Genomic DNA, 26,731 nt, shown 5'->3' with positions numbered 1-26,731 from the left:
AGAACATCAGACGGCTCCAATGAAAGGCACCTGTGTGCCAGATCTAATTGCTCTAATGGATGTCGCAGCACTGTCACTTCTTCCTGCGCCGGGTAATGACGGACAGCTGCAACTGTCTCATTCTCCCATTTTGCTGTTAGCGCATCTGTGATCTAATGCCACTCAGCCCGTCATGAATCAGGAAGAAATTACGCTGCTTTCAAATATCCTTCAGACAGCTCCAACACCAAATGCCTGCCGGTCTCCGCCCTTCAGCGCCAGCGGGAAGGTACCAGTCGTTCTCCCGTTTTTACCGGGCTTTTCTTCCCACCGAGGGTTTCCACAGACCAGGAAAGACGAAGAAGAAAAAAAAATGGCATGAGTTAGTGTGGAATGTGCTCACAGCCCAACGAGTCACCCGAGTCACCCTGGACTCCTGAGGAACCGCCAGGCGTACGTTGGTAAAACACCTTCATGTGGAAGTTCTGACCAGTGAAAAGTCCAAATTTGGAGCAAAATATCAGAACTGATACGTCTGTTCTGTTCTTTTACTCGACAGTAAGCAGAAGGGATTCGTGTTTTGACACGTCCCGATAACCGTCCGTGCTGAGCGGGTCGTAGAAACTAAATCTAGTCTGATCTAACCGCTCAGATGTGGGTCAAAACCATTCGCTCAATTCAGTCGCCAGTATTGTTGGAGCCGGACATCGTCAGGAAGCAGCGATTAGTCCGAGTCGGTCCTAGTCTATGTTCCTGTAGCTGCGTTTCCATTCCTCGTCTGCGCAAAACTTCATCGAAATTCTAGAAAAACAGTTTTACTGTTTCCAATAAATCCTAATTATGCAAATAAACACAAACCGACTCACGCGATGCGGATGTGAACACTACTATGACAGCAGATATAATTCCGCTCATCGTCGTCTATCAAAGGGGACGTCGGCGTCTTCTTCAGATCGTGGAGCAGCGAGCTCCTCACACGTGGGATGAAGCCATGTTGGGAAATGGTGGTTCCATAACTTTGGATGAGTGCTGTGACGCAGAGGGACCTCTCTGATTGGTCAGTTTAGAAGCTAAACTACAGAAAACATGTCATGAAATAATGCAGATCATCAAGAAGCTGACGCTTGCTGAGCTAAAAGGCCTTCAGACTGAGGCTGGAGCATTCATCCGTGATGGAAATACTCCACATTTCCAGGTTCCAGCTGTATTTTGAACGTTCTCCTTTGGTGTCGGGTCTGCAGATCAGACACACGGGTATCGATGGTGGATGTGAGGCTTTTTATTACACGTGACACGTGTAATAAGAGGATTACGCGGCCCGTTTATCGGTTCATCCACATCGAGCCGCCACGCCACACGCAGGCGGCGTCTCGTGCCTGAACAGCTCAGATCAGAGTTCAGATAGGAGAGGAGTTAAGCGTGCGTTTGATCGCCGGGGCGTGTGTGCGGGCGCCGCCGCCGCCTCCCGTCAACGAGGCAACTGGTTAAAGAATCTATTTTTAAGAGGCGGGTTCACTGATGCTACGATGATTGCTGATTATCACCTTGTCAGAAACAATGCTGAGCCACGAAGACAGGTGATGCTATTTATACGAGACAGAGACGCAAGAAAAGAACAAAAAAATGTTCGTCTGCATCCTGGGAGGGAAAAGAAAACAGTCTCTGACATTTAACCGCCGCCCGCCTCTTGTGGTGCATCGCGGCTTCAAGGACTCGCCGTCCGTTTAAGGGGTCCATACCAAGAGCTGTCCACATGACGAGTTGACCTCCGTTCCTTGTCATCGTCTAAATATATAGAAGAGTTTTCCTTCGGCGTCCTGCCTGTAAAACAGGTCGACAGGTAAAACAATCAGGGCCAGCTGGAGCCGCAGCCGACGCTTCGTTTGCCATTGATTTATCTCTCAAACAACCTCTGGTGGTGCTTCCACAGCGAAAGGTGAAGACGCTCAGCCAGTGCTGCTGACAGAGATGGACTAGGTGTGGTGGCAGCAGAGAGGCATGATCCATTTTTATGAAATAAAAAAAAAACCTGCATCGCCATTAAATCAAATAGTAACCTTAAAAGAGCCGGAGCCGGCTCAATGACACCCGCAGCCTCATCGCCCTCACACCGGCTCCTCAGCGGACCAAGGACACTCCCCGACATTTGGCCCAGACCGGAACATCGCACAGGTTTGAATCCGGTGACACCTCCTATGGGTTCTAGCAGAACAATCCCGACCCACTTCAGGAGCGGAACCTCTTTATTCTTGTTTTATGGAGCGCTCACAGAGGGTCTGGGGGTCAGGGTCGCCGGGGCTCGGGCCTGAGCTGAAATCCAATTGGATCCTTGAGGCGCCCCATCCTGCCACTCATCTGTCCTTGGTAAAAGAGCGATGATCCGATTAGAGGTGAAGCAATTTCGCTGCCACAGAGTTGGAGACATCAATTAAACAGACGAGCAACACGTGTGACGCCGTCTGTCCAAACGCTGCTTCCTGTTCAGGAAGGACCTCGATGACATCATCACCAGGTGACAACAAGGAACTCTCTACCTGTCATCCACGCCTCATCCAGAGCGGTTGACCAGCACATCCGTGTTGGGGTGACTTTCTCTCCAGTCAGAGGTTTTTCAAAATAAAGGGCTGTCATGTAAATGTGTTGACACATCTTTACGTTCATCGCTCATCAGAGGCGACTCTACTCTTACAGCTGCCGAGGAGCCGACAGCTTCAGTTCCGTTGTTCCATTTGTTTTCACAAAAACGCTGAGAGAAGTAATACATTTGCTTTGTTTGATTTAACCCCTGTGCTATCTTAGATGACCCCCCCCTTCCATTGACGTGTTCTCCCTACCATGACAAAGGTGGATAAAGGTGGAAAGATTTCATGTAATCCATGGACACCAGTGAAGATCACAAATCATTGAAGAAAAAAGGTTCAGAGCACTGTTTAGTGGGTCTAGATGACCCAACTCCCAATGTTAAAGTGCCTAGAATAGCACAAGGGTTAAATAAAAAATAAACCAAAAAAATAAATAACCAAAAATGAAAACATTAAAACGTCAAATGATGGAAAAGTTCCGTCCCAGACCTCCTCTGTGCAGGTGAAGAGGCGCTCACCCACCCAGGTGTCACTCATTTACCTGTGACAGACGTTAAAACAGCAAAACTACAGCAGAAACAAGGAAATCTGCAAATAAGAAGGACATTGTGGCTCCTGCACGTCTTTGACAGGTTAGTCAGAGAAACCTGATTCCATTACTTCATTTGAGTCTTTGTGTCATAAAGAAGTCCTCACAATAAATGTTCAATATAATGTACAACAATTTTATGAATCTAGAATCTTACCAAGAGCACAAACAAGTTTGCTATGCATTTTTAACCCTTGTGCTATCTTAGATGACCCCACCCTTATTTCATTGGTAGAGGATTGGTCCTAATTAAGATCTGCTCAGTTTAAAAATGTAAGCACAATAATCGCACATGGTTCATGCAGGATTCACGTGTTGTGTTTATAAATCGGCCGATCTTCCACCCCTCCAGCAGTCGATCGCGTTCTGAGGACCTGTGGCGGCTGCTGACCGTGGCGCTGACGTGATTTCTGCTCAGGGCTCTGAAAGTCAAAGTGAAGAAGTTCAATGAAGCGCGGGTTTACGTGTTCTTTGCGCGGTTTATTCGTACTTCTGCCGTGATTTTAGTGTGGTTTCATTCGTGCCAAAAAATTTCACGCAAAGGCCACAATCTCTCTAACTTTTTCCACGCATGACTCATTCATCCATGCAACATGCACAAATTACATATAGCGGCAGCCCGCCAGGCTGCGCCCCGCCAGGCTGCGACCCGCCAGGCTGCGACCCGCCAGGCTGCGACCCGCCAGGCTGCGACCCGCCAGGCTGCGCCCCGCCAGGCTGCGACCCGCCAGGCTGCGACCCGCCTTCTGCATGGCGCCGGACACTAAGAGACCAACACGTGAAACTGCAACCAACCAAATCCACGTAAAGAACAGACATCTGCGCACGTCGACGAACACGAGAAACACTTGTGAATTCCGTACATCACGCTCGGATAACAAAAGATGGACGTTTCATGCGTGGAAGACACACAGATTGGCAGTTTGACGCGACCTTTGGAAAAAGATCAGGTGCTGATTAATAAAAACTCTGGAGCTCCTCAGGTTGGCGTGTCAGTCATGAAGTTATTGTCCTTTCACGAATCTCTGCATGAGAAACTTCATTCATGAGCAGTCAATTGTTCATTACATTTTCTACTAATTAAACCATGTTCTTCATGTCTGTGCCAGCTGCCACCTGACCATCTTAGCTAATCACTCTGATTCAGTGCTAATCAAAGGTGCGTTCACAAATTGTGCAGAATTAGAAACCCTGCTGGACTGACATTTGTGAACCTGAAATCCAAGCGGCTCTGACATTTTTCTTTGTCTACCTCACTTTTTTTTCTTTTTTTTACTCACATTTGAAGGAAAGAAACGGCGCAGGTTCATCAAAGCAGCACCTTCATAATGAGAACATACCAATGTGAGTATGAGATTACTTTTATTATTCCCGTCCAACTCCCCGAGCTAATAAATGGGCTTTAGCACAGCAGACTAACAAAGCTTTCCAGTGCGGCCTGGAGGGGAAAAAATTAAAAGCGTGCAGTCCTTCAACCACAGCGGCTGAACTGTACGTATTACCACTTCATGCAGATTACTAAATCAAGGAACTACATTTATTTACGCTTTTTAATAAGGCGCCAAAGCCACAGAGGAAATTTCTCACTCAGACGGCTGCAGGAAGGCAGTCTCACCATATTTTCTGGACAAAATGTCTCCTCAGATGTGATGCTGTACATAAAGCAGTTACCGCCGCGCGCCGACAGCCTGATTTAGGGGCTGTGCATATATTAGAAATAAAACACCTCCCACAAAACATCCCTCTACTGTCTGCTTGCCAATTTTGTTTCAGGGAAGAGCCTATCTTTGGTATATAACTTATTTTTAAATCTAACTTCCTCCACTTCCCCCCATTCACTCAGACATGTCATCCATCTATCTCCGCCTCCGGCTGCAGGAGCTCCTCGGCCGTGAGTGGCTGCTGCGGCGGGGCTGTATTTCAGCATGTTGAAGTGCATGGAGAATTCCCATGAAGGGTAAGGGATTATGGATTTTGGCCTCTAAGCTGCCTGGATGCCCAGCGCGGATGTCTGTGAGCGTAGTAATCTTCAAACAGCACGCAGAGTGATGAGTGGGCACTGAGGAGTTCTGCTCAGGATCTAAATGTGTTCCAGCGAGTTACCAGAGAGAGACGGAGATGGCAAGAAGTGCAGGAAATAAAAACCCATTCGGTCACAAACGGCGAGGATGGACTCGCCGGCTCCTTCGGGCGACGGACGCCTTCCATTCTGAAACCAGCTTCCTGTTTGGGTCTGCGTGCAGAGCGAGAGACGGCGTTGAGCAGCACGAGCGCCGTGGCTCTCCGTCAGGGCACTTCAGCCGCGATGGAGGAAGATTTTTTTTTTTAAAGCTCTTCCTGATGTAGACCTTTAGACGCCTCGTGAGGCCACAACATGGATCCAAAAAATGAAACTGAAGACCACCATAAAAGTCTGAAGATCGTCTCTTCTCAAACAGAGATCTGATTCCCTGAGCGTTGTCATGACAACCAGGCAAAGTATTTACAAATCCTTGCTTCAGTTATCATAACAATGTCAGCATGACCTCTGACCTTCATGACTTTAGTTTTTCCAAAGCCGTGTCCCCATGACTTACGAAGGTCATTGACGGATTCGGTGTTTTTACTCCCGTGACCTCCTCACCGAGAAGACGCCTCTTCCATCAAATAAAGACGTCTTTAGCTGCACCAAACATCAGACGATTTCTGAGCAGAACTCCTTTAAATGCTAAAAGAATGAGGTTAAAATAGTGGCAAATGTTCATCCAAATTAGGAAAAAACAATCTGTGAAATTGTGTTTTGATAGAAGTAAGTCTTTTCGTGTTGCTACTCTTACCTCTCCGCCCTTTAACCCTTTAAAGTCCCACTCTGATCATCTTCTGCTCTTTCCATTCTCATCCATTTAGCCAAAAACATCCTGTGTCGGTTTCCAGGACCTAGTTTCTGCAGAGCAGCAGGAGTTCATTGGAGATTTGCCTCCATTGCCACGGAGTAAGACTGCCCCCATTTCCCGTCATCCAACTGTTTAGGTGCTCCTCCATTGTCGTACACCCCCAGCCCCAGATCCACGCAGCCGTCCAGTTTAGATCCAGATTCCTGCTCAGACGTACGTGGATCCATTTGTCTACAGGTGGATCCATCAGAATGGAGCGGAGCAGAGAGCGGACTCAGGAAAGACCACCGTCTGCTGTGACCTGTGACCTCAGCCCGACCCCCTGAGCGACCCCCCTCTTAGCTCTTACAGGGATTCTACTGATGAACAGTCTTTGGAATTCTCATCTTTTAATGCTTTTAGAAAAATCTAAATCAAACTATTTCAACATCCAACAAACTCAACGGGATTCTTTACCATTTCACTGTTGGAGATTTTAAGATTTAGACAATAAATAAACTGTTTTTATTTTCAATAAAAAAGTCCTTAAATGTCACACACATTGCAATAATTGTTTTTTTTTTTCTCTTTTCTTCATAACAACTCTCATTACCACAAAGCAAATCTGTCGTCATTATAGTAAGAAAATGTCAGAGGGAATCAATATTGACACACGCCCCAGATCAATATCTGAAAGGAGTTTCTCCGACTCGGCCCTGATTGAATTGAATCCCAGCAGCATCGCTTCATTTAATGCCCCGATTGGTTTCCTGTCTTATTCAAGCTCAAAACTGCTTCAAAGATACGGCGCTGAGAGCACCGGGAGGATCAGATAGGGTGAAGGACACAAGCATTTAGCCAGATTACATTCCCTCCGTAAGAGCGCCTTTATCTGTCTGCTCGGATCCAAAGACTTCAGAGGATATCAGGGAAACGCTTCGCCAAAAACATCAAGTCAAAGATGCAAAAGCTCCTAAAAAACACACTTCTGGAGCTCATCCGAGACGAAAACAAGCCGCATTGTGCAGGGAGTGACCTCGGGCTGCCGGAGGATCAAAGGGTTCAACACTCCCTCGGTGATAATCAAATTAACTTTGCAAAGCTCGACAAAAAGCTGACTTTCCAAAGCCATAAAGTGCTGTTCAGATGTGGCTCACGGTGGGAGAAGAGTGAGTGCTGCATTGCATGCTGCTCACACACACCCTCCTCCACTCTGCAGCACAAACACTGTCCAAGGCTGCAAACAGGTACATCAATTTAGGAGCATGACAAGAAATTCCCTTTAGGTGACAACAAAGTGTACATGCCATTAGATGGGCTGAAGTGCAGTGTGATGAGATAAATTGAAGCCAGCAGATGAAAGCTCGGGGCCCCAAACAGCAGAGGAGAGGCTGTTTGTGAGCGCGCTCACATCCAGGCGTTACACTGCCATCCTCTGGACTGAAGGGAAATGACACGTCAGGAGGCGATGAAAGGAGCTTCAGCGGAACATTACAGGTAAAAAAAAACTTTACATCAAAGAGTCTTTATGTGAAACTCAGATTAAGACACATTTATGTCATTTATTTATGTGTTTATGTTCCCTTCTTCTAGGTTTCAGGAGATCTAACAGTGAAGACAATATTCTGTGTTTTTGTTTATGTTTTGTTTTTGTTTACAATTTTGTGGGGTTTTTGTACATTTTTGTACTACTTTCTGTGTTTTTTGTTTACATTTTTGGAGTTATTGTTTTTAGTTTTTATGTAACCCTTGTGCTATCCTTGGCACTTTAACGTTGGGAGTTGGGTCATCTAGACCCACTAGACAGTCTTCTGAACCTTTTTTCTTCAATGATTTGTGATCTTCACTGGTGTCCATGGATTACATGAAATCTTTCCACATTTATCCACCTTTGTCATGGTAGGGAGAACACGTCAATGTAAGGGGGGGGGGGGGGGGGGGGTCATCTAAGATAGCACAAGCGTTAAACATGCTTCCTGGAATACCCCCCAGTTCGGATCTTCCTGCTTAACATTACAGAGCAAAACGTTGGGGAAGTATTTTATTCAAAAACTAAAATATTATCTTCAAAATCCTTTCAGAAATATCTTTAAATAGACCACAAAGTTGAAACGTCATCAACATCAAGGCAAAGTTCAGAACAGCTGCATCCCATTTTCAGAAAAACTTGTTTTCTGAATCTCCACGAACAAAAATCAACAAATAAACTAAAACTTCCAGAACATTTTACAACAAGAAACAACAAATTAGAACAAATAACTTTTTTTTATCCAATTCGCTTCCATTCAAAAACACCACTTTAAATTAAAATACAAGAAATATGAAGCTACTCTTAATTTCATTTGAAATAAAGTTCTGACAATAATTGTAATTGCAAAATGCATTTTTATTTAAATTAATGGAGAAAAACTTACAGGACAATTTAAGATGCAACTGATTTTGCTTTTATTTAACATTTTAGTTTTAGAAATGTAAGATTAGAATTTTAAATAGAAAATTGTATAATCAAATTGCAAATTAAATTGTGATTTGATAATTGAATATTATTTTGAATTATGAAAAAAAAACGTCCTTATTTAACCATCATTTTGCTGAAAACCTTTTGGAAAAGTAAAACATGTTTTTGACCAAAACTTTTCTGGAAAATGTTCTATTAAGTCAGCCTCTCGGTCTGTTGTTGATAGATGTTTGCACGTTTACATTTAAAATTTCACTGATAACACACACACACACCCATACACACACACACACACACACACACACACACACACACACACACACACACACACACACACACCCATACACACACACACACACACACACACATACACACACCAACATACAAACAGAATTTTCATCATAAAAGACATTTTGTTGTTTCTGCGGTGAGGAAATGAAAAAGTAAATATAGTTAAAAAAAATACCATTTCAAATCTAATTTAAGATTAACTCTTGTCAGCACAAAAATGCAAAATCATCAACTTGGGTGTAAAATTAAAATAAAACAAAACAGGAAAAGGTGTTTGTTAAAAACAAGAGTTTCTTTGGAAACATTTGTTTTTGTTTTGTTTTTTTCAAAAAAAGTTTTTGTTTGTTTTAAGAAATATGAATTATTTTAAAGACATTTGTTGTTAAAATAACATTTTACAAATTCCAGCATTACAAAAAGTACCAGCAGATTTATACTGCCATGATCTTAGGACTACAACGTGATGCATCTTGGGAAATCTGTGATCCGATCTGAACCATAAATAGACCGCCTTGTGTCGTTTCAACCGTGTATTTCGGAAGGACCTATTGCTTTTGTGCTTTTACAGATTTTTCATTTACATTTTTCAGATTTTGTTTTCATCTCAGGTTTTGTTTGGTTTAGGCGGATATTTTTTTCCGGGGGCGGGGCCTCCTTTGGATGCGCCCCTGTGATGCTGAGGAGAATGACGTCAGCAGCGGTGCGTCCCTGCCGTGAACAGTCGATGGTTCTGGTTCGGACACAGACCCGGATACCCCGCAGCGGACCGTCCAGCCTGACGATGCGGTGACGCCGCGCGCGGTCCTGTCCCGCGGGCTGAGGCTCGTGAGTACCGCCCACCCCCCGCCCCGCAGCGAGGCCACCGCACAGTGAGTCCAGCGATGCGGAGCCGACGCGACGCCGAACCACCTGCTCCTCAGCGGCCGAACCGTCCGTCAAACGAACCCGCTGTTGGCGGCTTTTTAACTCTAGATTCGCCTTTAGATTCAGAAACGTGAATCGTGACGTGCGCGAGCTCTCTGATGATGGCGCGCGCGCAGCAGTGATGCTTTCCTGCGCATGTCCGGATGTTTTGGTTTACAAAAACATTTCAGATTAGTCTGATTTATCTTTTGAAATTATTCAATTACGTAAGCCAAAAAACAATTTAAAAAACGTTTCTTCATTAAATTCTTTTTTTATTTAATTTAACTTTATAAAGTGGATTTTTCCACTGTTTACAAATGAAATAATATATTAAAAAAAAGATTTTAAATATGAGAATTTAGTAAAACCGTTTTCTGACGCCGCTGATAGAAAAACACAAACGTTCTGATGAATCTCGTGGCTGAAAGTTCCCTGAAACAGCAGACGATTCTGGAAGATTCGGGGTTTTTAGGGTTCAAATAACTGACTCTTTCTGTAAAAATAGAACTTTGTGTTTCAGTTTCAATGGGAAACGCTGAGGGCATCAGATCCAGTCTGGGGAGGACTTTAGCTTTGTGGGGGGGGGGGGGGGGGGGGGGGTTCTGATCGGACCACTTTGGTGGTTTGTTGCAGAGACACGTGTGGCTATAAATGCGGACCTTTCATGAGGAGTTGGACCTCGTGGTTCCTGTTTTTTCTCATCACCTTCCATTGATTCTGAGGGCAGATAACCCCCTCCCCCCCCCACTGCAGCCTAAAGCCCTTGTGCTATCCTAGGCACGTTAACGTTGGGAGTTGGGTCATTTAGACCCACTAGACAGTGCTCTGAACCTTTTTTCTTCAATGGTTTGTGATCCTCACTGGTGTCCATGGATTACATGAAATCTTTCCACCTTTATCATGGCGGGAATAACACCTCAAAGTAAGGGTGGGGTCATCTGGACCCCACAAGATAGCATAAGGGCTAATGCCGTCTCTTTGACATCCAAAGTTCCTTCAACAGCTGAACATTAAGTCAATTTAAACCTCTTTAGACTTTCATGTCCACCAGAGAAGAGTTTCATTTATTTTTTTATCCCACGTCACGTCCTCAGTGTTTTATCAAAAGTTCCGTTAAACCCACGACCCAGCAGAACATCGGGACTGAACGCCGTTGTTTCTTCTCCGCAGGTCGACCTGAAAGATGGAGGGGAATTTGTGAGTACCGCTTTGCTCCCAGTCTTCTCAGAGGAGACGGCCCTCGTAGAACTGTGGTTCCTGTCGTTGCAGCGGTTACTCCAGAGAATACTTCGACCGCTTCGTGCAGAGCCAAGACTCCTCTGTGGTGAACAAGTTCCAGCAGAAGTACTGGAAGACCAAGCAGACCTTCATCAGAGTCACGGGGAAGAAGGAGGATGAGCATGTGGTGGCGTCGGACGCCAACCTGGACGCCAAGCTGGAGGTGAGGAGAGCGTTCCGATCGTCTTTGATGCTGGGGAATCTTTGATCTAAGCCGTCATGTGACTTCCAAAGCGTTCTTCGTCCTCTGCAGGTCTTCCACTCCATCCAGAAAACCTGCATGGAGCTGCTGAAGGTCATCGAGCAGTACCAGAGGAGGATCTGTCGTAAGTTCCTGAGCGGGAACTCGGATGTTTCAGGTTCTTCTGGAGGAACCTGATGATTTCCTCAATGGCCTGAGAAGCTGATGGTGCTCCATCCTCAGCATTTGGCGCCTCTGAGCTTCTCTTTTAGGATCAAACCCACCATGTTGAGCCTCCGTGTAACCATGACTCATCACTTTTGGAACCAAGAAAAGAGTCGTTAGTTCAGATTTTCACTCAGTAAACAGACTCGCTTTAAAGACTCCAAAACTTCCTGAACGTTCTGTGGTTGTTTAGGATCAAAGAAATGTCAACGAGGGAGTAACTAACAGTTTTAAGGGAACTGCCACTCAAACACTTCGTTGAAAATCTCTAGGCTGCGTATTAGTGCAAACAAACTTTGTTTCCGTGGTAACGAAGGTGTTTCTCCAACACACAAAAGCTTTGAAGGTCGGTCAGCTAGTCCAGTTCAGACCAGGTGTCAGGACCGCAGAAGATGAAGATTTTCTGTTCACTTTCTTTAGAATACAACTCAGCATCATCGGCATACGGCGTCATGCTGATGCATGCAGTGGGCCCGGGATCGAACCCTGTGGGACTCCACTAAACAAGATGCTGATGGAAACACTGTTGAGCAAAAGTGGTTCAGTTCAACCTGAGCAGCTGATGGTGCTCCATCCTCAGCATTCGGCGCCTCTGTTCTTCTCTTTTAGAATCAAACCCAGCATGTTGAGCCTAGGCAGCTCAGTGTAACCATGACTCATCACTTTTAGAACAGCGAAAAGTGTCATTAGTTCAGATTTCCATTCAGTAAACAGGCACTCTTTAGAGACTCCATAAAGCTGGTTGATCCTGAAGGTCCTGTGGTCGCTCAGGATCCATAAGTGGATCCAGAATCCGGGACTCCTCAGTCTTTTCATGTTTTTTGCTTTGATCTCTGATCACAACACTGCCTGTTCAGTTCTGTCCCAGGAGGAGAACGATCTGGGCCGGTTCCTGCGCTCTCAGGGCTCTCAGGACAAAAGCAGGGCCGGGAAGATCATGCAGGCCTCGGGGAAGGCCCTGTGCTTCTCCTCCCAGCAGAGGTGAGCCATCTGGGGTCACGACCTTCTCAACGTCCGGGTCGACTGATCTTCACGCTCCGCCCTGCAGGATGGCTCTACGGACGCCGCTGTGTCGCCTGTACCAGGAGGTGGAGACCTTCCGCTACCGCGCCATCTCGGACACGTGGCTGACCGTGAGCCGCATGGAGCAGTCCCGCACCGAGTATCGCGGCGCCCTGCTCTGGATGAAGGACGTGTCCCAGGAGCTGGACCCCGACACGCAGAAGCAGATGGAGAAGTTCCGTAAGGTTCGTATCCTTTCGTAACAACCTCGATTTAAAATCAATGTCAGATTTCCTCCACATTTCCACACAGACACAACAAATAAACGAGATAAAAAGAGGTTAACAACAGAAAATGTTGAGAAACAAAAGATCCAGTCAGAAGAGAAAGTTTGCAGGTGGAATGAAGACTTTACAAAACAATAAAGATAATCTCCAAAAGTTCTCCAAAGAACCAGCTTTTCCTCCCAAGCTGTATGGAGTGTTTATTCCACCACGTCGCACACAAAACTTTCTAAGTTGCTGTTGAAAATATTAAATATTTGCTTTGAAAAAAATCTTTTTTGTTTTTAAAAACTTTTATTTTCTTCAAAATTGTTTTTTTTTCTTTCAAAAAAATATTTTTGCGTTTGTGAAACGAGTGTTTTCGCATGCATTGTGTCTAATCTCGCTTTTTTCCTATCTTTGATTTTGCCCCCATAAGTTTCAGTTTAGTGTGACAAAGCTGCCATGAAGCAGCTGCTGATTGGTCCAGATTCTAACCAATCAAATCGCCGTATTCATCTAACATGGGGTCTGCTACAGAGTAGAGCCCTGCGCGGGACTATTTTCTTCATCCCGCTCCCGCCCGCACCCGCCAAATTTCTGACCAATCCCGCCCGCTCCCGCAACGTATGCGTTACACTCCCGCCCGCACCCGCAAAACTCATAGAATTTAGTCCCGCACAGTAATAGAGATGCATTGATTTTGTATTGTCTCCCGTCCCGCAGAAAAAAACACGTATTTTTATTGATATTATTAAAGAGATTTATGTCCCTCCTCCAGTCTCATCTTTTCATGCATTCCTCTTTTGTGTAATGTGCAACATAATCATTAAATATATTTTCACAAATCCTGTTCGGTAAAAAAAGTGTGCGTGTGTCCGCGCGCAGACAGACGCCCTGAAGCGCGCTGAACCAGCTGGGATAGATGCAGGTCAAAGTCATTTGCAGGAAGAAAAACATTGTAATGGTTCAACAGAGCTGAAAATCTATGAATTAATTTTTTCCTGACGGAAAAATACTTTTTTTTTTTTTAGCTTCAGCCTTTTCCCGTTTTTGCTGTTTTGCGCCTCAGTGGGGCATTGGCACGCAGATCTGAACACGATGAACCTCGTTTGAGGTTCTTTTCTGCTTCATCCACTGACATCATGTCCCTGTCAGGAAACCTCTGCTTCTTCCTTATCCCGCGCAGTGTTGCCAGATAGATTGACAGCTCTTTCATCCTTCTGTTGCGCTAGAGCGTTCCGACTAACGTGTTAACCTGCTATGACCGTATTTTGCGCTCTCTGTGTAGGAGACAGTGAGGAGCGCGGGGAAAATAACTCTAAGCTGCAGAGGATGTGAACAGGTGAACAGGTAGAGAGGAAAAGCAGGTAAAGAGGCGGGGGAGGGGCTTTGGCTTCAAACTCTGTCAGAGAGATGGAAACACGGCGTCAGATTGAGACGCAGCTTTCACTGCGGGAGTTGAAGCAGAGACTTTCTCTGGGATGATTTTATGAACTCACACATGGAAACATGATTATCAAGCAGAACTCTTTAAAATAATAAACCTGATCTCTCCACATTCTCAGTGTCTACCATGCATTGATGCACACATCGCTCCATGCAGCGATCAGACCAGAACTTTAGCTGATAGCTCCGCCCATACGCGACCGCGGTATCAGGCTTTAAAGAACACAATTTCTAAGAGGCGGGGCGGGGCGTTGCACACCCCCAACAACAGGTTAGATGACAGTGGCCATTGGGCGTCTCTACCTGGTGCCTTCACGGAGCTTCAGTACATAAGACTCCAACAGCCGCACAGCCTAATGTAGTCCACTATTATATATTCATGAGATATTCATGGCAAAACTGATCCCGGAGAGTTTTTTTTTTGCCGCCCGCTCCCGCCCGCAGTACAATTCAAACCGCCCAATCCCGCGACATTTGCGTTGGGTCCCGCGGGACCCGGCGGGACCCAATCCCAATGCAGCCCTCTACTACAGAGGCTCAGAAGCCAAACCAGCTCTTTTATCCTCAATGTTGTCTCTTTGAAACAAGAAAATTTCATTTTTAATCATTTTTTAAAAATTCATACTTTATTTTTTAGCATAGATTATTTTTTATTTAGTCAGATTTGTGAATTTGTGGCTGAGGATCTCCTGAAACTGTAAATTAAACTGTAAATGTCATCTGCAGACATTACATTCAATCAACAGGCCTGTGTGTGATCTGTGAATCCTCCGGAGCAAAAATAGTATCTGAAAGCAAATATTTCATATTTTATTGGAACTTAGAAAGTTTTGTTTGCGATGTGGTGGCATAAATATTACTCCATAAAGCTGCTGCTGATTTCATGTGAAGCTTTTTTTTTAACCACTAGAGGGCAGCAGCGATCAGGAGTACTCTGTCCGTCTGTGCTGCAGGTTCAAGCCCAGGTCCGCTCCACCAAAGCCAGCTTTGATAAGCTGAAGAACGACGTGTGTCAGAAGGTGGACCTGCTGGGGGCCAGCCGCTGTAACCTCCTGTCCCACGTTTTGACAACCTACCAGGTGAGCGTCAGCTGTTTTCACCTTTTCACACGTGATGAATAAAAGCAGGAAAAGAATAGGCTTTCAAAAAATTCAGGACTTTTACAGATAAAATGTATTAAGTGATTAAATCAGGTTAAAAACTACATTTTGATTGATCACAAAATATCCTAAAATATTTAATAAATTAAAATGACAAAATAATTTTATTTAGAATCAAACGCTAACAAGTCATATGTTAAATATTAGAGGTGGAATTTATTTATTCCTTTGAATTTACAATATTTTTAAAGAAAAGTCTTCTGTTTTTGTTTTTTGGTAAGTAAATTTTGGGTAAAACACATTTGTTTTTTGCTAATTGAGGTTTATTTTCTTTGGTCAAATCAGTTCATATTTTTAATTTGCAGTTTCAGTAGCTTGAACCTCTTCGGTCTCCGTAGACGCACACGTGTCGTGTTTTTACTCACAGATCTTAGCTGACAACATTTATCCCCAAAGATCTGTGAAAAAAAGTGTTACTTTCAGACGACGCTCCTGCACTTCTGGGAGAAGACGTCCCGCAACATGGCGGCCATCCACGAGAGCTTCCGACCGTCTGAGCTCCCCCCGCTGAAGGTGAAGGAGGCGTCGGCTCGCCAAGCTGAACGGTCAGAGCGCCGCCAACAGCCCTACGGTTTCTCTTCCAGGACACACAGGAAGTGACGGGCAGGTCGGCTCAGGAGGAAGCCAGGAAGGAAGGTGAAGCGGGAAGTAAGGAGGAGGAGGAGGCCGCAGACGAGCTGTGAGTGTGGAGCTGATGCTGGTTTGGACCGGGAGAACCTCCTGCTCTGTTCCAACCGTGGAAACCAGTTTTCTCTCCTCGTGTTTCCAGACTCTTCTCGCTGTCAAACGGAGAATCCTGCGACAAGCCTGAACAAGGTGAAAGCATCAACCGAGAACTTCCACAAATGCTGAAGAACCGAAGAGCATCTGATGGATTCTTCAGTAGCAAAATCTTCATCAGACTTCATGTGTTGATATGCAGAGGAGGAGGAGAAGGACAACCTGGCCCTCCTAAGCGAAATCCTGGGTTCTCTGTCCACCGACGAGGACAGCTTCTCCCAGGAGTGGATGGAGGTTTTTGGAGACGAGGGAGCAAGCTCCGCCTCTTCTGGACCCCCGAAAAGAAGCTTCTTGCCGTCACAGCTGCTGGATCAGAGTTTGTCCTCCTCGACAGGTCAGAACCACAGATCACGTCTTCTTTTTAAACCTTTGATGTCCATCAATCATTTTCTATTAGAAAGAAACGTTCACTTCCAGTTAACGAGGGAGTAACTAACAGTTTCAAGGAAACCGGCGAATAAAACACTTTGTTGAAAGCCTTTAGGCTGCGGATTAGTGCAAACAAACTCGGTATCCGTGGTAACGAAGGTGTATCTCCAACATATTGACCCCTCCTCTGGGGGAGGGGTAATCGGCGCTCGGGATTCATTCGATGGTTTAAAACCATCAATGCTGAGTGTTGAGCAGGGAGGCATTGAGTCCCGTTTTGAGAAGAATCACTTGGCTCACTCACGACCTTTCAGACTCCGGACGGACACTCTACCTCAAGGCCACTAAGATAGTAAAGATAAAAAAAACCCACCTGAAGCGTGCTTTAATCTGTGCAATAATCAGAACATTCAGTCAAAATGGATCCTTTCTTCTGCCACTAATCCAAATCTGCATCTCATTCAGATTGGAATGACCTCATCCCAAAGCCCGTCGCCCAGGCAACCCCGTCAGGAGCCGGTCAGAGCTCTTCAAAAGCTAAAGGTAGGATCGTGTTCTGCAACAAACCACTTCTACCTGAATCTCCACGTTAAGCTCCGGTTTGTTTGTGAACACCAGAAGCAGCGGCGGTGACCACAGACCGCTCGCCGTGGTTCAACCTCTTCGCAGACTTGGACCCGCTCTCCAATCCAGACGCGGTGGGCAGAGCCAGCGGCGAGCATGACCTCCACATGGCGTAGCTCCTTCCCAGCATCCCTCGGTCAAGCGGTACCTTCTGAACGCAAATGGCCGTCACTGTGCCGTCGTCTTCCACGCCAGAGGAGGAGCCGCCTCCGTTTATGTGGATCGATGGTTTCATTAAGACGTCTTCAGAGTACCATCTTGACCAATCCCAGCAGCCCATTAAGTCACCCTTGTGCCATCTTAGATGACCCCCCCCCTTCCATTGACGTGTTCTCCCTACCATGACAAAGGTGGATAAAGGTGGAAAGATTTCATGTAATCCATGGACACCAGTGAAGATCACAAATCATTGAAGAAAAAAGGTTCAGAGCACTGTCTAGTGGGTCTAGATGACCCAACTCCCAAGGGTAAAGTGCCTAGGATAGCACAAGGGTTACAACAGGAATGAAACCCTTTTGAAATCAGTTTAGTTCCTGGCTGCTGATGACAAGTGATCAGTTTTTTTTCCATCATCCTAACATAAAAGATCCCGTTTAGGCGGGAAAAAATACATTTTTCCTGCTGAAAACATCTTAGCAGATCAATTTAGAGCCCCATGAGGCGGTGTGGTCCTGTTTTATAGTTGAAGTTCTTGAAAGTGAGGCAGAACCTCAAGGTTTCCCTCAGAGCGAGCAGCTGTTGGTGGAGGAACCATGAAGCGATGCTCGCGCGGGGCATTTGGCGTTCACACTGGACCCGGTGGCTAGCGTGTGCACCGACAGCTGGAAGAGGCTTGGAATGTCGTGAATATTGCTCCGGGCTTTTTTCCATATATGGGCGTCGTCTAAATCTAACCGGGAAATAAAATAAATGCAATTATTCATTTCTCTTCCGTGATCTGTTTTATAAACTATTTGCTTCTCCGTGCCTTCAAGAGGACGCTACGCGTTCGTCACTACCAAATCCAAGACTCTGACTGGTCAAAGTTCAACTAGTTTAACTTTCAGCGCGTGTTCAATGGCGGCGTGTTTTGTACACGGAGCCTGAAAACAGACAGAGAAACTTGTTTAGCGACACGAGTTTTGAACACGGAAACCCGAAACCCACATTGACGCACGTTTTCACAGACTTTTCATTGCCTGAACGCTGCTTTCTTTGAAGCTAGCATGAGTGGCGTGACGCTACAGCTCCGTGTTCCTCTGACCTCTGCGGCGATGACGTGCGGTGAGGTTGATGGATGGTGAGGCACAGTCAGATTCACAATGAAAGAACTGAATATTTTACCATTCATCCAACAGCAGCTAACAGTTTATAAAATACTAACAAGAACATATTTGTCCTACAGAGAATATTATTTATAGACATATATATAGACATAGAACACTATCCAAGCCACATCGACATTGGGAGTTGGGTCATCTAGACCCACTAGACAGAGCTCTGAACCTTTTTTCTTCAATGATTTGTGATCTTCACTGGTGTCCATGGATTACATGAAATCTTTCCACCTTTATCCAGGGAGAACACGTCAATGGAAGGGGGGGTCATCTAAGATAACACAAGGGTTAACACAGATCAGTGGAAATTATTATTTACTTGATTTACCCTTTTCCATTTTATCACGATGACGACAGGTGAGGCTGTGCCTCACTTGCCTCACCTGACCGCACATCACTTGTCTGCGGCCTCCTGCAGCATCCACGCTCCTTCTCCATGTCCTTTGTTTTGCATGCTGCCCCGTTTAACCCTTGGGCCATCCTACGACCCCCCCCCCTTCCATTGACGTGTTCTCCTACCATGACAAAGGTGGATAAATGTGGAAAGATTTCATGTAATCCATGGACACCAGTGAAGATCACAAATCATTGAAGAAAAAAGGTTCAGCGAACTGTCTAGTGGGTCTAGATCAGTGTTTTTCAACCTTTTCTGAGCCGCGGCACACTTTAACCTTAAAAAAAATCCCGCGGCACACCAGCATCCAAAAATTTAAAAAAAGAAGGAGAAACTCATAGTCTGTATTGATCTACAGCCCCTCCACAATCTCACATGCATTTTTGAGATAATTGTTGAAGAAAAAGCTGGAAACTGCAGCTGTTTTTTTCTAAAAGATGCAATAAAAGTTAAGTTAGAAGATTTAAAAAATAGTTTGATGTGTGTTCGTTGGTTTCAAGACGTCTAACGACAGATCTCCTTGTGCCCTGTCACTCTCACAACCCAATGCATCATGGGAGATGTAGTGCACAAAACGGCCGGCGGAGATCGCTTTTCGGAGCTTCATTCTTTTGTTCACTTGTTCCACGGTCTGACACCGGATTCTGTGGAAAGCTTCACCGCTAAAGACGAGCTTTAGCTGGTATTTTTGTTAGAACTGAGCGACTTTACGAGCTAAATCGGGACAAGGAAGTGAAGACTTTAACCACTTCCGATTGGTCAGACTGATGACATGTGATTAAGCCCCTCAAGAATGATTGGTGGAGACAGTCAAAGGGGCGGGACTTTTCCCAAATACAGCCGGAGCTGCAGCTGAATCGCGGTACGGTCATTCTTATCAAAATGTCTTTAATAAAATAAAATAAACGCAAAGAAAAAGTATTTTAAGATCTTTTATATTCCTAACTCCTCAGTGTTTTATCAGGGCCTGTTTGGATGAACACAGAGCTGAAATCCTGGAGATGGGAAATGTTTTTAGATCAACTCAACTCAACTTTATTTATAAAGCACTTTAAACAGAACAAGGTTCACCAAGGTGCTGAACAATACAAAAATTAATAAAAGCACATGAAAATATAAAGCATAAAACACATAAAATAGGTCCGGATTCCAACTCAGTTAAAAGCCAAAGTGAAAAAATATGTTTTAAGAGTAGATTTAAAAATACTGAGTGAGTTTATCTGTCTGAGGTACAGGGGCAATTCGTTCCAGATTTTTGGTCCGAAGACTGAGAAGGCTCGGTCACCTCTCAGTTTTCTCCTGGTCTTCGAGACGACCAGCTGTGTCTGATTTGTTGACCTAAGGGAGCGGGGGGGATTGTACACCTGAATCAGGTCAGACAAATATTTTGGGGCGAGTCCATGGAGACATTTAAAAACAAATAGGAGAATTTTAAAATCAATGCGTAAGCGAACTGGGAGCCAGTGAAGAGATGCTAAAATGGGAGTGATATGTTCTTGTTTCCGTGTACCAGTTAGAAGACGGGCAGCTGCATTTTGGACTAACTGCAAACGAGCAAGTAATTTCTGGGAAAGCCCAACATAGAGAGCATTACAGTAGTCCAAACGTGTTGAAATAAAAGCATGGATTAAAATCTCAAAGTCATGGCGGGAGAGGAGAGGTTTAACCTTGGCCAGTTGTCTCAGGTGAAAAAAACTGATCAGTTAATGAGGGCAATTTTCCACGGCACGGCACACTAGTGTGCCGCGGCACACTGGTTGAAAAACACTGTTCTAGATGACCCAACTCCCAACGTTAAAGTGCCTAGGATAGCACAAGGGATACAAACCAGAAAACTGCCTTAATGTTCTCTGAACTTCTGCATAAATGTAAACAGATGTGTCCTAAAAAAAAACAACACATTTCAACACAGAAGGAAGTTTGTCGTTTTCTTTATTGGGAGACGAGGACAGTTTGACCTGCAACCTTCTGGAGGAAGCTGCCAGTCTGGAGCGTCTGAAACTGAAACGTTTCCCACGTCTGGAGTTCGATTCTGCTCAGAAAATCAAATTGCACTTTTCTGATTGAAGGAAGGAAACGTTGTGATTATCTTTTCCATGTAAGTGCTGTTGAAAACACACACGACGTGGCGTTTTCTGCTGAATCCTACAAACATTCTGGCACAAAAACCCTCCCTCTGTCCGGAGAAAAGTCCATCGGCTGCTGTGGAGTTTGCTTTGGTATCTAACAGCAGAAAAGGAACCATCAGGGATGCGGCGCCGCTCCTCGGTGAACCAAAAGAGAATGCGGCGGGGACCGCGGAAAGGCGCCGAAGCGAGCTGGATGACCTGAGCAGTAGTTGGGGAGGGGGGGTTAAGATTGGTCGCTCGTAAAGCAGTTTGTTCAGGTTCGGGTCTGAACCGAGGCAGCTGATGCCGTCTTTGTGCTACAAATACATTCAGACAAATGTAAAAAAAAAAAAAGGCGTAACTTCTATTAAATGGAAAAATGAAGCTAAACCTGCTATGGTTGGTCTCGTGGTACATGGGGGCGGGGTCAGGTTAGTGATGGGTGAGGTGAGGCTCCGCCCAAAGGCCAGGTGCAATCCTTCAATCTTCAGGAGCAAAAGAGCTTGTGGAGACAGGATGCTGTTCTTCGGTGGCCTTGAGCGCCCCCTGCTGGCTAACGTTAGGATTATCAGAGTGCAACTTTTTTTTTTTTTTTGCTCATTTGTTTTTCCTTTTTTTGTTTTGTCTTCTGTCAATAACCAGTCACCTGACAGGTGTGGTCGTGGATACCTGAGAACTAGCTGGTGAGCAGCACTTGTGCTGAGCCGTCCCTCCCCGCCTCTGCTTCGGGGCTCTGACCGTCAATGCCAGATTTCCCGCCACCCCTAGAGTCGGCGCTCCCGTCTCCTGCCAGCACCTGAGAGCTGTTGCTATGGAGACCGGAGCCGGTGGAGAAGAGGGAGGAGCAGAGGAGCTTGACGGGGCAGAAGGCAGAGCCGCTCGGAATGAAGTTCACCTTATTTTTGTCGGGACACGAGAAGAGCGGGAAGCCTTTGGATTTTCCAGACCTGAAGACACCAAGAGAAACCAATCAGAACCCCTCCCCTCCCTCCTGACCTCTGACCTCACTCTGGAAAATCGCAGAACGGTCTATAATTTTGAAGAGGCAGCACAGACACTCACATCAACTCGTCAAACACCTTGACCTTCTCGCATCCCTCAGGGGGCTCCCGCTTGAACATGTAGCTGTTGTTGGGTTTGGGGGACGTGGCAAACTTGGGGAGAGGAGAACTGCAGACGCCTTCTGGAGACGCAAAGAGCAGATTCAGCTTTTACTTTGAAAATACCAAACGTCTGAAAGCAGATGCCGTTTTTATGTCTCTAGAGAAGATCTGCATCCAGACTCAGGGGTTGACATAGCCCAGAAATTTGCACTGGCCCACAGGGCCAGTAGTTTTTGAAAGTTACTGGCCCGACACCGCGCACAGCGAGACCCGCCGCTCCGCAGGTGCTTGCAACTTTAGGGGGGTCCGGGGGCATGCCCCCCCGGAAAATTTTAATATGGTGCAATTTGGTGCATTCTGGTGACATCTAGCACTTATTTATACACTTTTCAATGACTAAAAATAGAGCATATCAAACTTAAATCTGCTCTAGTCTGTTTCAGATGTTTTGAAGAGAGCACTGGAGTGAAGTAGGAAACACTAGTTAAGAAGTTTTCATGGTGCTTCTAATCACTGCTATTTCACATTTGTTCCTAATCAATAGTTAAGAAGTTTTATTGACTTTTTTGCCCTGACTGCCTTAAGGTTCTGCTTTTTGTTACTGTTGCAAAGTTACATTTACTTTTTAGTTACTTTAGTTACCTAATTAAGTTAAATAATTGAAAAATTAAATACAATTAAATTACTGAGATCATTCAGCTAACTAGAAATACTTACTGCTTACAGTGTTGTAAAGAAAAACAAAATTAAGTAGTTTGACCTTATACTCCATTTGAGTCTGAGATTCAGGTATTTTGAGTTGCCTTTGATTCTTTGACATTCAGCTTAAAGCTTAGTGCATACAGTTTCGTCTTCAATGCATTCATTAAATATCTTGCTATCCATAGTACTAATTCCACCCGTCACTCCATCTAACATATTCCTATCTATTCCTGCCATGTCTTCCACATCTCTGACATGCTTCAGTGTCTCTTCAGTGACGGTGTTGGATTTATGATCATCGCGGTTAAAAACCACCAGGGGGCGCGCTGATATGTGTGTCAGTTTAAATATATCTGCCTAAAATGTAATAATAACCCACTGGCTTGTTCCTTCGTTGTTGCTGTTTAACATTGTTTAGTATTGAATTGTTACATTCAATAAAGTTTGAAAAAGAAATTGAGTGAGCGCGTGCTGCGTGGTGCTCGGCAGTGACAGCCGCGCGCGCAGGCGGGAGAGGAGGAGAAGAGTGATAAAAGGTTTCCCATAGAAACCCTTGAAGTCTGAACACAGGACTAGCAGAAAAAGTGAATTATAAACACGAGGTAAATCTACACGTTTTCGCAAAATATACTTTATTGTAAAAAGTGAAAAATGTATTAATTGTTAGATATTTTAGTGGCCCGAGCGGACAAGTAAAAAATAAAGTCTTGTGGTCCGTACTGCTCGAAAAACAGGACCGGGCCAGCGGACAAATGGCTATGTCGAGCCCTGAGACTGAAGGTCAGCTAAACTCAAATGCGATGAAACAACAAAAATGTCTAAACATCATATTATTAAGGCTTCAGATTCTTTAACTGCAGCTTAAACAGAGGAACCGAGAAACAAACGGATTCATTTCCTGCTGACTCCTAACTGTTGTGTTAGCATGAAAGCAGGAAGAAGAACCTTCAGAATAATGGCTGGTTGGAACAGCATCTTCCAAAGTTTCCAGATTTATCTGTATAAAATCTGAAGATGGTTCAGAATATTCCAGACTTTCAAAGTAAAAGCAGGAAGCTGAAGGTCACCATGTCGTCTGGAGATGCGAAAACCCACCTTTATCAGTGTCCTCTGCAGAGCAGGGGCTTCCGCCAGGCGACTGCAGGAGGTCGGCGCTGCAGGGGCGGGGCGACGGGCTGGAGTCGCCGCTGGAGGGAGCCTGAGTGTCCGTGTCCCGAGTGTTCCCGCCAATGCTGTGGCGGTGGGTGGGGAAGGGAGGGCGGCGTCCGTCTACCGCCTCCATGGCCTGTGAGGTCGGTAAGGGAGGAGAGGTCACGGTTTGACTGAAGGCGTCCACACGCACTCAAAACTGAGGTCAAATCAAACTTTAATTTATAAAACACGCGCGCACACACACACAAACACACACACACGTGAATGCGTGTTTGCCACAGCTTTGAGTCGGTATTTCCTTCCAGCAGCGATCAAAGTTTACATCATGAACATCATAGTAAAAAGCCTTAAAACTCATTTTTTATTCACATTTTGATGCATTTGTGAGCCTGGATAAAAACCAGAGAAAAGATTCAAATCCATCGATTCCCTCAAGAGACCCAGTTAGTCTCAAGTGTTTGAATTTTCTAGAAATTCTAGTAGAACTGGTTCCTTGTGTTTAGTTGACTCAATAATAATCCAGGTTTGGTTTAGGAATCACTGCATGACGGGCTAAATGTGTTTTCCTGAGAAAACAGAACAATTTCAACATTCAGTTCACGACTTGACAGACGGTTGAAAACTTTCAGCTCCTTTTCCTGAACTACAGACGCAACTGAAACCATTTCCAACCCCCCCAGTTTCTGAAAGTTTGTTCCTGTAAACTAAAACAATAAATCCCTGAAGCAGAAATCATTAAAAAAACAAATTCAGTTTCAGCATCTCTTTGTTAATAACGTTTTGTGAGATCATTACAATTTCAGAGAAAACTCTGTTGGTGATGAACGGAAAAACTCAATTTCAATGAAGTTTCAACTCAGTTTATCCATAATCACCAGAGACGTAAAAATTTCACCAGAACAAAACAAAAGTAGTTTTGGAGCTTTACAATAAATGAGATTTTGATCTCTTTAACTTTTCAAAAGTTTAAACATCTTTTGATCTGTTTTTTAAGGGTTTCCAGTCGTCCTTTAATTATAATTATGCTGTTTTTAGCCCAAATTTAAAAACCTTTGTCGGTTTTTAGGACAGGATTTCTGGTGAACGACAGAAGTTTGTCAACAAATGACTATTGTTCACGGAGCAAGCCGGCCCCCACTTCCCCTCCCCTTTAATGAGGAGGGGAAGTGGGGGCGGGCCTGCCCTATAACACACTTCTAAATGTGTTATAATGTTCATTCCTCACGAAAAATTACTCCAAAGAGTTATTTTGATCCATTGACGCATTTCTGAGTATTCCTTTAAAAACCTGTTCTGTGAGAACCCGCCCCTCCCAATCCACTTAAACAAGCAGGTTTTCATATTGTGACATCACAAAGTGAGGAACAGCCCCTTCCAAGAAGAGTCTGTGCTGCCAACTCCGCCCCCAGGCTAACACACATGCTCTTTCTCTGTGGAGCTAGCAGTGATCGGCTAAACGATTTCATTTTCTTTGCACAATCTGAACATCGATCTTTGTAAAAGTTCGGATGTTGTTTGTCTGTAGGATGATGTCATAAAATGGGCGGAGAGAAAGGCGGATCCTCAGAGATCGAGTCGTCTTACATTTAGGTAGGAAAATGAGCTGAGAAATTAACTGTTTCATAAAAAAAGTTCTATGGTGTGCCAAAGGTTATATTTGATCATAGTTTACTCTGAAAGAGAAGCAGGATAGTGGCCATTTAAAGCTTAATTTTCTTCATAAATATCCATCATCAGAGAAAATGCCACAAAAATACAATTTTTATCGGAGTGGGTTTTTAAAATGTATACAGACTTAAACAGGCACCTCTTACAGCACATGTGTCAAACTCACGCCCGAGAGCATAAACGTTATTATTAAAATAAAAATGTATTTATTTGTATGTCTTGCAAATGCATTTATTCGGACTAGAAATATCGGACTAGAAATATCGGAATGGGCAAATATACATTAGGACTTAAACACAGTCTATATAACCTAACCCAACAGAATCAAATTTAAAAGGATTTATGCTAAAGTAACAAGCTAACGTGTTTTCTATGCAACTGTAATTGTCACTTTAAAAATAATAATAAATAATAATAATTATTTTTATTATTACGAGGTTAAAACAGGTGATGACTAAAGTGTGTTTCCTGATCCTTTTAGGTTTGAGTAAAAATCTGTGGCAGGACAGGTCAGAATCCTGCCACAGGAGCACATGTTTGTAGAAACGTCTCTTTGGTTTCCTGGTTCTCACAACACGAGAAAAACCAGAATCACAAGCCAGACATCCATCATGAAGGTTCAATGAGGGTGAGGCTCTGCTGATGGTTTCCAAACACCATGGCGATCATGACAACAACCACAGACTGCGTGAAGGTTTGAGCACCTGCATGCCCTGCTCCCAGTCTTCTCTGATGAAGACGTTCTCCAGCTCGTGGTTGATGCCCTCCACGTTGCTCGGCACTCTGCAGATGAGGGTTTTTGTCAAAGGTGCGGCGGGGAAAGCTGCTGTAGTGCCCTTGTGCTGCAGACAGAGGAGAACCAGAAACAAAGGGGGGAGAGGAGGCCAGTTATTGGAACGTCCACGAGCCTTAGAGCAAACGGTGTCCGGTTCCATTCCCGCACAGGGCAGTGGAACGTCTGAACCGAATCACGTTTTCTGCATCAGACGCACAGAAAACGGTCCTTCACTGACACTCGGCTTCCTCTTTACACCAGTCGTAGATGATTCACCGAGAGGGTCTTTCTTTTAAAACCAAACGAGGAGTCGACCGAAAAAACCGAATCGTTAGCAAGTTTCTTAAGATAATCAGGTAAAAGTATGAAGTCAATGTCTTCTAGAGTTTTCCTGTAGATATCTCCTAAATAAGCAGACGCTTCCTGCCGTCTATCTGCATCTGAGCACGTGCAAACGCACCAGGTTCCATGGCAGCGTTGGTTTCCATGACAACCGTCTCTTTTGGTTGCCAAAAACAAATGGAG

At 44.7% G+C, this 26,731-nt stretch overlaps 2 protein-coding genes and 1 long non-coding RNA gene across 8 annotated transcripts in view; 1 reads left to right on the top strand and 2 right to left on the bottom strand.

Annotated features, from left to right (window-relative positions):
- Positions 1–1,490: 1,490 nt before the first annotated feature.
- On the bottom strand, positions 1,491–2,192 carry LOC144984619 (uncharacterized). The gene is made up of 3 exons (XR_013648419.1): positions 2,037–2,192; positions 1,890–1,935; positions 1,491–1,800 (listed from the first exon to the last, which is right to left on the bottom strand). It is a non-coding gene; the product is annotated as an uncharacterized LOC144984619 (long non-coding RNA).
- Positions 2,193–9,244: 7,052 nt separating this feature from the next.
- Positions 9,245–23,062, top strand: ica1 (islet cell autoantigen 1). Of its 4 annotated transcripts, XM_078933639.1 has the most exons (14): positions 9,245–9,576; positions 10,828–10,854; positions 10,927–11,098; positions 11,189–11,261; positions 12,199–12,322; positions 12,390–12,588; positions 15,009–15,134; positions 15,639–15,728; positions 15,800–15,894; positions 15,985–16,031; positions 16,138–16,329; positions 16,830–16,907; positions 16,983–17,132; positions 21,449–23,062. In XM_078933639.1, the coding sequence occupies exons 2-13, from the start codon at positions 10,841–10,843 to the stop codon at positions 17,102–17,104; spliced, it is 1,332 nt and encodes a 443-aa protein (XP_078789765.1). In that variant the 5' UTR covers positions 9,245–9,576; positions 10,828–10,840; the 3' UTR covers positions 17,105–17,132; positions 21,449–23,062. The 4 variants fall into 4 exon arrangements, with proteins under 4 accessions (XP_078789765.1, XP_078789766.1, XP_011484140.1 ...); XM_078933640.1 differs by lacking the exon at positions 21,449–23,062 and having other exon boundaries at positions 16,141–16,329; positions 16,983–17,908; XM_011485838.4 differs by lacking the exon at positions 21,449–23,062 and having other exon boundaries at positions 16,983–17,908.
- Positions 20,614–26,731, bottom strand: part of LOC101158883 (glucocorticoid-induced transcript 1 protein) — a 27,817-nt gene continuing 21,699 nt past the window's right edge. For 2 of the 3 annotated variants that reach the window (XM_023963888.2, XM_023963889.2), the window contains exons 6-9: positions 26,136–26,273; positions 23,707–23,896; positions 21,869–21,989; positions 20,614–21,753 (exon numbers count right to left, since the gene is read on the bottom strand). In XM_023963888.2, the coding sequence (XP_023819656.1) occupies positions 21,483–21,753; positions 21,869–21,989; positions 23,707–23,896; positions 26,136–26,273 (720 nt within the window). In that variant the 3' untranslated portion in view covers positions 20,614–21,482. The remainder of the gene's footprint in view (positions 21,754–21,868; positions 21,990–23,706; positions 23,897–26,135; positions 26,274–26,731) is intronic. The other variant, XM_078933638.1, reaches the window with a different exon arrangement.

This window comes from Oryzias latipes, chromosome 16, assembly GCF_053564925.1.
Source record: "Oryzias latipes strain Hd-rR chromosome 16, Olatipes_Hd-rR_3.1".
In the NCBI taxonomy this organism is placed as follows: Eukaryota; Metazoa; Chordata; class Actinopteri; order Beloniformes; family Adrianichthyidae; genus Oryzias; species Oryzias latipes.
The sequence above is the reverse complement of the archived record's forward strand: the minus strand, read 5'-3'. Positions and strand labels throughout refer to the sequence as shown.